Below are 11,653 nucleotides of genomic sequence, written 5' to 3'. Positions count from 1 at the left end.
TATCGTGTGTGGCACGTGTGGGAATAACTCTTTCCTTTCCTTGTTTATGTTTAATACCTTTCTGTGGTTCAGGCTGCCCATAGCGACATAGTTGCCCATGTCACAGATTATTATATCAGTTTAGTCTAAAATTTAATTTTTGTTTATTTATTTACCAGCTTTCTCACTAAAGTCAAATAATATTACTTATATAGCTTCTTTTTAAAATAAATTATTTAAAAAGATATTTTCTTACAATAAAATTAAGTTAATGCCAGTTTTTTTCCTTTGATTTTCATTCGAAATATTTGAAATGCCGACTTTATTAAGTCGAAACGCCCCAATCCGAGCCATGTTCAGGACAGATCATAGCCTTCATCCTAAACCTGAGAGCAAGCAAACCGAGATCATAAAATTGTGGTTAGAGATTGAGTCCAAGCACTGTCCTCCAAATTCCTTCAAGCCCTTGAACGTGACCTGTTATGCAAGGGCGAAACTGATTCACTGGCTCATGAAAGTGACCAAAACTTTTCAACACGACCGGGAAATATTTTACCTTTCCGTGGATATTTTGGACAGATATCTTGCGTTGAGTAACACTAAAATGTCTGAACTACAACTTATTGGAATCACTTGTCTCTTTTTGGCAGCAAAATTCGAGTCTGACGATTCTTGTTGTGTGTCTGACTACTCTGGCATGACAGCAGATGCCTTTACTTCTAAAGATGTGATGGCTATGGAAATTAAGATCCTTTTTGCCTTGGACTGGGCGCTTCAAGTCCCCACTCCTTTTCTGTGGCTCAAGCTGTTTTTGCAGTCATATTTCTCTGACGATATTGATATTCCAAATTATTCCCAGTACAAGCTGATTCAGGGTTCCAAAGTATTCAAGAAGTGACATTTTAGATGCTAACTTATGTCCTGTTGGATTCAGTGTCTGCTGAATTTCCGAGATCAATGCTGGCTTCCGCAATTTCGGTGGTCCTTATGAAAATTGTCAGACCTATATATAAGTACGAGCAGTTTTGCTGTGGTTATGATCTGCCTAAACTGACCAATTGCATTGCTTATGTTTTGAACGTTGTTAAACCTCATTTGGCATCTTTGTCAGCATTGGGACATGAGGCTTTTAGTTCGCGTGAGAGTGAGAATCACCATAATATGCAGAATTGGGATGATTCATATGTCAGCAGAGAGGTTGGTGGGTTATTCCTAGTTTTTTAGAAATCTGTCTGTTTAATCGAGTGATATTTGAACTTTACTTTTGTTTTAATACTTCTTTGTGTTTCTTTTAGAATTGAATTTATTGCTGTTTTTGATTTATGTTGAATATCGACCTTTAATTGACAGTGTCCTGTGATGAGCAGTTTATTCGGGTTATTAAGATTTACTTCAAATGTCATCTGCATAATTCAATTTGCAAGTACAACTTCAAATGGCATCTGCAAAACACAAACTTCTAATTGCAATTGAAAATTTCAAATTTACAATTTTGAAATTCAAGTTTGCATTTTATCAAAATATGCATTTTAACCTCTTTTGCATTGAAAATTAAACAATGTTGAAGCAGGCATTGCACTTATACAATGTAAGTTAGAGCCTCTCGAATTTGGAGTAATGACCAAAGAACGAGATCCTATTTTTGATCGTTCTCAAATTCACTCCAACAGTGGAATTCACTCGAGAGAGGAACATAGAGACTGCCAATTTAATTGGTATTTAAGAAATTCAATCTATTCTCGTTATTATTTTAACATAATCAGTTAATTGCTACAATCATCGGAAATAATCTAAAATCGAACTGATTTTATTTATATGTAACCTATGGGCATTTAATCTTAATTTAGGAGATAGTATATCGGTGAACAAGCACTGAATAAATCTATTCAAAATCTTTTGGAATTTTAAATAAACAAATTAGATATCCTGGTTGGATACTTAGATATCCTTGTCTTTAAAACCCTCAAAAGATTTTGTATCCAATGCCTCTATTTGATGTCCAAGTAAATTAAAAATAGAAATTTATATCAAAGCAAGTGCTAATTTATTCGTAATAAAGTTGCAAATTAAAGAAGTGAATATAACACATTGTTCCAAGTAATGCAAGTAGGAGAACATACGAAGCGACGGGTCAACCCCCAAAATAGAATTCGGCAAACTTGTATATGCCAACAAGATTCATAGCCCGCATTGGTGGTATCCCGAGATTGATCACTAGGCGAAGATGTTGAATCCCTGCTAGCAGGAGTCGTGCTTTTATGGGTGATATCCCTGGACTGTTCCTCTTCACCCGACTCAATGCTCTTGTTATTAATGGTCACCTTTCCTCTATCTTTATGAAAATACAGCTTCTGATGTCTCCGTCATGCACCCCTGTTCTCGTCTAACGTGTGTTTTGATTTTATTATATACACAGATCATGACTGGTCTTCCCAATGATTACGAAATCAATGTAAACATGTTTGATTAACATGCAAATATATAGGTTTTTGCCTAGTTGTTTTTGCAATTGATCTTGACACTATTGAATGTTGCTTATTCATTTTTATTATTATTATTTAAGCCAAACAAAATCACCGTCTTAACCATTAACTAACACGTTCAGGTGATTTCGACACTTCTCAACAGTCGAGCCATCTTTTCACGATGTTCCGACCGTGACCCCACATACTTTCTGTATGTACGGTGAATGGTTTGTGGTCCATTTCCACGATCCCCCCATTTGCCTCTACGAGAGATTCCAGTGTTCTATGGACAATTTCCCTATCGGTATGGTCTTTCAGTAGGTTGATAGATCTTTCTTGAATTTTTTCGATTTTTAGCCGGTTCGTTGCCCCAAGCAGCACATGCATAGCCTATTGTTGGCTCGATATACTGCTTGTAAAGGGTCTCTACCCCTGGCGGATAAGTTCTCCCACAGTTCCAAAAGAAGGCTTTTACAAAATTGATATTCTTTATACAGGTTGATACGATCGATTCTACGTGAGGTGAAAAACAGAGGAAAGTATCAAGCGTTACTCCCAATATCTTCTGTGTTTTCTTTTGTGGTATTGGAATTCCGTTCAACGTGACATCAATAGTTTTCGTCCCCATCTTCCTATTTTTCGTGAATAGAGTGACTGCTGACTTTTCGGAACATGCGATGACTCAATTTTAACAATGAAAATCAAGTCACATCGCTTGTTTAGTTTTTTAAATAGCTTATTTTATATTTTCTAAATTCCCTATTTTTAATTTTTAGACAAAAATAATAAATAATACCGTCATAAATGGATGATGTTGGTCAATCTACTTTAGACTCAAATAGTGGAAATTCAAATGTCGTTTCATCGGATAATAATGAAAATAGTGAAGATCGCGATGACACTCAGGATAGAATAATGCACGCTAATGGTAATTTCCAAAAAATAATCAATATAGATAGCAGTAATTCTGGGCAGATGTTAACAATTTAGACAAAATATTGGAATCTAGATGCTAGTGAAATGTATTTACAAGACAAACTTGAAAAGGATTATGATATTTCTTTAAAAAAAATAATGATTCAAAAGATATCAACCATTCTCTCAGAACGTGTCGAGATAACACGGAATTTTACCAGCATGTCATTGAGGAGACAAAATTAGAACAAGAAGAATACAATTTAACAGAAAACGAGGAAACTTTTATACAAGGAACTCTTCCTGGACAGTCTTTACATGAAGATGATCCTCTTGAAAATCGTTCGGGATTACTCGTGATGACTACGCATGGCCTTGTTGTGGAATGTATACAATATAATTTTTCTTACGTTCAATAGCAAGCGGGACCCTAACGCCAAAGGATGTTGGAATTTTGACTAAACTATACCGAATATCCGAGGCGTTTCCTTCGTCAATTGAGCCCGTCATATATATTCACCGAGATTCAAGGTTCTTTTTAGATTTAGTACAGTAAACAATTTTGAGCGGTTCTGGTAAAATTTTATGTGGAATGAAATTTGATGTCGAAAAGAAAAAGAAAGGTTTTTTAATCGTTTGTTTAAAAAAGTAATTAACTTAATAAAAAGCAAATAAAATTTCTTTTTTTAAAAATCGCCAATAGTTTATATTGAAAAAAAGTTTATATTGAATCATTATGAATTCATCATATTGAACCGTGCATATTTGCACAATTTTGGATTTTATAGATGATCAAGGCTAGACAATATCCACTAGGAAATTTTTTTATTACTTTAGGAACAAGACGGAAACGCTGTATCCGTATTTTTCGAAAAGTGAGCAAATTAGGCAGTGATTAGTCTAACCCGAGGTTTTCTGGAGTTGAGATTCTCCGTAAAAATAGAATAAAATAATAAAAATTATCAATAATTATTTTTTAAAACACAAATGTTTATAAACCCACTCTAATGAATTATTTCTCTTGATATAACAAACCATAGATCCTTTTGATTAAAAAATGGAATAACTTTTTAACGTCTTTGGAATATCTTAAATTTTTGGAAATAGAATGACTTTCCGAATGTGAAGATTATATGGGACTTCTTCAGACCAATTAAAGTTTTCAAATATATGCGCTGACGCCTGCTCTGAAGAAAACAGCAGAGATTATGATACAAGAGATTTATGCATTATATAGAAGTTTTTACTTATTGTGCTAATATAAAACTTTCTGAGTTTTTAAATGCATTAAGGCCAATTTCCTATAACGAGGAAACCGTTCCATGGTGCTAAAGAAAAGTCTTTTATTAACCAATGTTTAAATAAGCAGTATGGGAATGACTATTTTTTACGATCTTAGATTGACCACTATTTAATATTCATATATAGTAGCCAGTTCTCTCCAAAATTTCTCTCAAGATAGGCGGTGTTCGTAAAAAAGTTTCATATGTTAAAGCCAATGATTGGATATCTCTGCTCAGAATGGGTGCATAATATTCTCAAACTTTGAGATATGTGACTCACTTGATTGTAGGCACATGTACAATTACAGTACCAAGTGGACCAATTATAGTAAGCATGACTGGCGTTGTGGAATGAACCAAACGCCCGGTTAAGGTGTTTAACTACCCTAGCCATACCCAAAGGAGAGCTAGTGGTCCGCTATAGATTTCTTGGTAGAGAATTGGTGATAAACTTACTTCAACAAGACGAAGGGAAGATATAATTGTTAATTTATTGATATTAACCGACCTTTTGGGTCCAGTGGATACAGTATTGATGGAAAACCAACCTAACAGACAGCTCTTTGGATAAAATCGTTAATAGACAATTGCTGAAGGATTCTTCCGGCACTCATGCAGCACGAGATACTGTGGGTTTCGTAAGCCGAAAATAGCTTTCCACAACGGAATCGATGAATGTTACAAACTGTATTTAGAAGTTATTTTATTTAAAATAGGAAATTTTGATTAACCAATGTTTGTTTATTATTATTCTAATGTCTTAATAATAAATAGAATGTTAAAACTAGCTTTAACTCTTCGAAATGGATTCCCAATGAGAATGTTTGAAAAGTGCATTTCTTTGATTGGTTACAATGAAACAGTGAAATTTGAAATTTTACGACATAAAATCACCACAAAACATTTTTGTAGTTGAAAATAATATAAAATTAGATTGGTCTACTATTGATACGATTCTCAGTGACTCAATTGCTGGGCTAGAGTTGGATAGATCTCAGACCTAGTTCCTATAATCGACCTTATATCAACTGTCCAAGCCAGTTCGATTTCAATTTGGCTCACGGTGGAGATCTTGTAATTTCTGTCGCCTCGTCCAAGCAGTTTGATCAGTCCGCAGGAATTGATGACTTTAGTGACAAAATAGTCGATCTCCGTGAATATGATGTCTCCTATGTTGTCCGAGTGGCAATCAACCTGGAATTGTATGTGGGCTATGGTATGGAGTGAGAGTTGTGTCCCCCGACAAGGCACCGGACATACGGCGGATTCCAGACAGGCAGGAACGGGCTATTTGTAGGCAATTTAAATTTCTTCAACATAATTTGGCTGGTAACTGTAAGTCTGTCGTTTCTCTAAATGTGGCATTTGACGATGTTTGTTGGGCACTTTGTTGATTTTGTATTTAAATTTGACTTATTTGCTGAGAACATTCGTTTTCCCCCAAACTCGAATTTCTTCCAAAACGTGTTCGGCAACCACGTATACGATTAGAAATATAACCAGAATATTTATTAAGAGCAATTTGTGATTTGTTGATATTTTGTTTATATAATGACTAAAATAATTAAATAAATAAAGCGGGACTTTTTGTGCAAAATGAGTCATGTTGACGCATTTCAAGACATGACAAGAGTGGCATGTACCATAATCCAGGAGGCAATAACCAAGTGCTCAAACAGTATTAATCACAATATATCAACAAGTTGAGACTGACCCTCACTGCCTCGACCATCTGTTTGAGTTTATTGAAACATCCCTGGAGACAGAAAAGACTTGGAATATATTTCTCTGTGTAGACAGCACTGTCTGGCTGTATGAAATCATGCTGGATGTAGCGAGGACAGCCTGCACTCCAGTATTTGACAAGATGGTCTCATTGGAGCATATATTGCTTCAATTTAATCTTCAAACAAACCACAAAGTCTTCACTTTGATACTCCGCCGACTTGTAATCCTCTTTGGAAGTATTCAATGTGTAATTATATTAGAAATCTGCCAACAAACAACCTTCTCAGCCATCAAATTAGATGTAATTAAGTTAATTAATAATTAGAAATGACCACGACTCACACCCTTCACTGATTATTTATCACGCAATCCGACTTGTCATTGGCCTCCATTTTATGTCCTCAATTCTCTAAATTTGATAAAAAACGAAACAATCAGGATCGCCTCCACTGCTGATTGGGAATATTTCAACTGCCTTTTAAAGTTGTTTATTCAATTGGATTACCACGAAATGAATAAATGGATTGTATTCCACACCATTGACTGCATTCAGAGTGAGTTGGTCGTGAGGTGGGTCATCTCCGACTTGAGTGTGTAGAGCATTGTCACACTTGCTGAACTTTGTCTGCAAAATGATTGCGGGTTAAGTGAATCTTTTAGTTTTGTGGACTGGTTGGGTGAGCATTTGAATCTTTAAGACATCGAATATCTGACCTACCACTTGTATTATATCAGTATATATCTGTTATAGTCCATCACTGATTTATACTCACTACTCATTCATGTGCAAATAAAACATGTCAATTTAATTGAAATACAGTATTACGTAACTTTAATAGTATTAGGGTAACTGAACTGTTTGTTTGTCTCTGTAAACAACTGCTCTACTCAATCTCATCCCCCGAGTTGGTGTTTCCGTGATTCGTCACTTGTGTTGTTGTCTGTCCATAGACCTAACCTGGCGACTTTAATCAGGAGAATGTAATAAACGAGTTAATAAACCGAGCCCAGTCTCTGAGTTTAGTCACCGAAAAAGGTTGTTTACATTCATAAGCGTAGTGCTATACTTTGGAATGTTTATAGAACTGTTCAGGGAAGGGTTGGAGATATTTCAACATGCACTTGAGTTCTTCTCATCGTGCTTAGTCTCCTTTGATATTAATATAAACAGAGAGGAGTATACGGACAGGAAGTGCTGGAATTAGTATTAAACAGACTTCCCACAGTTCTACAAAGGGACTAACGATTCCTGTTGAGTGGCGAACTATCCAGCATACTCGGGTCGTTAATTAGAGCACTAGTCTTGTCATTGTACAGTACTGAATCGCTTATATACCTTCCATGTGGTCTCGCTGGGTGCCTTGATTAACCCGCGAATGTCACTTTTGTACAAAATGTGACTTCCACTGAGTTCATACAACACCACCTCCACTAAATGCCATTGTCACATTGTAGCAGACATTTTCATTAAACTGAGCAACCAAGCCACCAATATGTACAGAGGAGTGACATAGTAGAAATGAGTGCACTGGTGGGGATTGTTAGTTACTACTGCACACTGATTCGATTCTGTCACCCACAATCACCCAAACTGTTTTCGAATGTTTGCTTCAGCTTATGAAAGAATGTCCTTTACAATATTTTATGAAGCACATATATTTTGTTGTTTTATTGTGGGGCACTGGTGGTCAGACTAAAGAAAAGTGCAAAGTGGAAGATCTGCTATTTACCCATCGTCCAGTCGTGGGTTGACAGACTTGTGTCGATTGACGAATGGTCCCCTCAAAACCTATCAATTCTCATCTCATTGTGATTCTCGGCAGTAATTCGTTTAGTTGTGACAGACACGAGTCAATCTCCCAAGTTCTTAATAGTCTATTCCTCAAATACATTTTCGAAACGACTTTCAATCATCTTAAATCGGTCGTATTGTCATATTTATTTTGCAGTTTCACTTACTACTTGATACTACTAGACTGGAGTTGAACATTAGTTGCATCCACACAGCTCTGATCGAGGTATTGGAGTTGGCTATGATAAGAGTTTCCCGGCATATTTGGAATACTCGAATGTGTCCGATTTGCAGTTCTTGTTTGGCCGAATTGCCTTTTTACTATAAATTCCACTTTCCATTCGCCTCGTTTTGGTTTTGTGCTTATGACTGATCACCAGAAAATTGCTCGACGAACACTTCCGGTGCTCTTTTTGTGAGAGACTCCTTCACTCAACACATTCATTAATTTCGTGGCCAATTTTTGTTGCATTGTAAACTTGTCCAATCAAATGTAGAGTCGAAGTAAACTGATTGTGGACAATATTGACAAAATATATTCCTATGTGGTCTGCCACTCTCAGTCCTTTCAGGAATCTGACCGTAGATTAGCCAATTTACATGTTTGTGTCATTAGTGAGGACCCAGACATTGTCCCGTGCTAACTTGGAGGTGATAATCCGTCTTCGACTGCAATCCATTCTTAACAGCTTATTTCTCAATATTTTACCATTTCGGCAAAAAGTACTCCAATTTTGTCACTTAAAGGTCCTTGATGCGCTCAGTGCGTTGTCCAGACACGAGACACCCGAAGATGCAAATTCGACTTCACTTGTAAATATTAGATTACGTAATGTCTCAGAAATTATTCATTCGTTACCGATTGTTGGGACTGTTGCTTTTTTGCGTGAATATTTTAAGAAGAAAGAATTGTTCTGTCAACAATAGATTGCGAGTACTCCTTCATGTGATTGTTCAGATGTTAGAAGAGTTGAGTTGCATCATCAATATTCTCGATTCCAACGACCTGTTCTTTAGCTGCCAAAAGATATGTCATTTAACCGGCAAGACTCATCTTTAGAGGTCTTTCTGCAGTCCCAGGTCTGGCTGAGTTGTTGCACGCTTATTGCCGGGGTTTCCTGGAATTTGTCAGTTGGTTTGAATTATTTTTGTTGATTTTAGTCTTAATAAGTCTGTCCGCTCGTGTGTAGCTCCTCGTATTGTTGTACACGTCCTGTCTTTAATTTACGACATTCCCAAATCCCGGGCCATTTTTGATACCATTCTCTCCCCGGAATCTCCACTATTTTCGAGTTAAGATATGATTCTTCTGCCCTCTGAAGGTCATTTGGGACAATTACAAAGTTTTCTGGACGAGAAGAGGGAATTCAAGAGGATTGGATATTTCCTAACGTTTAAAGTACGCCAGTCATTGGGAAACTACATCTGATCCTGAATGGAATGAGGAATGAACATTCCTCATATGTGAGTACTCTCTCTTCCAACTCTACGATGAATTAAGCAATGTAGAGTACCACCCAGTCTTGTCTCGGAGGAACAACTGTTATCGGCCATCTTCTCACAAGTTATTTACTGTGTTAGAACAGCACAAAACATTCCAAATTCGCCTTCCTTCTGCCAAGTATCTCGGTTGATTTGTTCTCTTGACTCAAAGTTGTATTTGTGTGTATATGCTTAGAATTGCCATTCCACGTAGTTCTGTATTGCCCTTTCGAGACATGTCCGTCAGTTCTGAGGGGTTTCAGTATAGTCTCATACTGCATCTGGTCAATTACTATTTCTCTGCCACCGAGGCCAAGTTCCAGGTGTTCAGTTTAAAGTCTATTGTTAAAGCCTGTCTGTTTTTACACTACAAGAAGTTCTGAAATGGGTCGGGATCGAATTTGACGATAAAAGTCAACAAATAACTGGAAATAGATTCTGGTCACTTTTCCCTGCGAACATCAAGACAATGTGTCTGCCCCTCTTAACCTCGACGTATTATATTGCCCACATTAGCAGATACTGTATTGTATGGAATCCAGTTCCTGACAATTTGGATATTCCTTTCTATTCCACACAATGTTCTTCTGCGACGGATTGGGTGAGGAAATGGACTTGTTTTTTGTTCCAAAACATAAAACCCCCCAAATTCGGTCACTAGTGAACATTCTGTCACAGTCCCATTCTGAAATCCGCCCATTTTGTTACCTGAATAGAGCAACAAGGTAAAGTAAAATAATATATTTATAACATGATTTAAAATTGAAATAACTTAAGTTTTCCATTGAATCCCATAAAATAATTTATAAGTAGACCTTAATAGAAAAAGTAAAATCAATGAATACTGAACGCTAATTTGGTTTAGGTTGTGAGGGGGGTAATTTTGACAGATCTCATTGCTATTTCTCGTTTCAATCTCTAAAATTAGGTCTTCTAATCACAAATGAACTGTGCAGACAGGCTTGCTCCTTCAAAGATCTTGTTTTGATATTTTAATAAATTATGAAGCATTTAGATTTTTTCTCCACTATTCTAAACGATGATTGTATCTACACTTCTTTCTTACAAAATACCAGAAGAGTAATTTTCCTTAACTTCGTGGATTGTCATTCCGAATATAAATATATTTTCCATCCCAACCTGTTCGGCCATTTCTACATTGGGCCCATCAACCAAAACGCCCCGAGTGACAGCCACGTTCAACTGGCAATAAATCAACTGACCACCCCTAAAATTTCATGTTTCCAGTTTCAGACGCTTCATTTTCCTGAGAGTGAGAGTTTTTCACTTAAATCAGCTGCAGGGACCATTTCTCTACAAACGACTTTTATAATCGGAAGGACAAACACTCTCAGGTTTTTATTGGTCTCGGATTACTGTTTACCACAACAGCACATTGCATATCAGTTTGATGATGAGTTTTGCAATTCTGTACCCGGGAGGGGCCTTTCCCCCAATTATGACAGTCCTGGGACGACAGTGTAGTCATCCAAACCAGCCTTGACCCGTTTGAGGCGGTTGTAGAGCGTTATTATGTGAAGGCAGCTTAGAAGGTATCGTTTACTTTCTTGAATTGGTTTGATATGCACATCAAACATGGTCGAGGGGTCAATTATTATATTATTATTATTTAAGCCAAAAACAGAATCACCGTCTTAACCATTAACTAACGTGTTCAGGTGATTCGACACTTCTCAACAGTCTAGCCATCTTTTCACGATGTTCAGACCGTGACCCCACACACTTTCTGTATGTACGGTGAAATGCTTGTGGTCCATCTCCACGATCCCTCCCATTGCCTCTACAAGATACTCCAGTGTTCGATGGACAATTTTCATGTCGGTATGGTCCTGTTCAGTATTTTTATGGATTTTTTTTGGATTTTCTCGATTTTTAGTTGGTTCGTTGCCGCCAGTTACAGCCCCAAGCAGCACATGCATAGCCTATTGTTGGCTCGATATACTGCTTGTAAAGGGTCTCTACCCTGGCGACAAGTTCTCCCACAGTTC

General features: G+C 36.9%; 1 protein-coding gene across 1 annotated transcript; it reads left to right on the top strand.

The window, feature by feature from the left end:
* Positions 1–292: 292 nt before the first annotated feature.
* LOC115230881 (G2/mitotic-specific cyclin S13-7-like) lies at positions 293–877 on the top strand. The gene has a single exon (XM_029800993.1). The coding sequence runs from the start codon at positions 293–295 to the stop codon at positions 875–877; it is 585 nt and encodes a 194-aa protein (XP_029656853.1).
* The last annotated feature ends 10,776 nt before the right edge of the window (positions 878–11,653 follow it).

This window comes from Octopus sinensis, unplaced genomic scaffold (assembly GCF_006345805.1).
Source record: "Octopus sinensis unplaced genomic scaffold, ASM634580v1 Contig16623, whole genome shotgun sequence".
Classification (NCBI taxonomy): Eukaryota; Metazoa; Mollusca; class Cephalopoda; order Octopoda; family Octopodidae; genus Octopus; species Octopus sinensis.
Note: the sequence above shows the minus strand (reverse complement) of the source record. Positions and strands in the feature narration are given on the sequence as shown.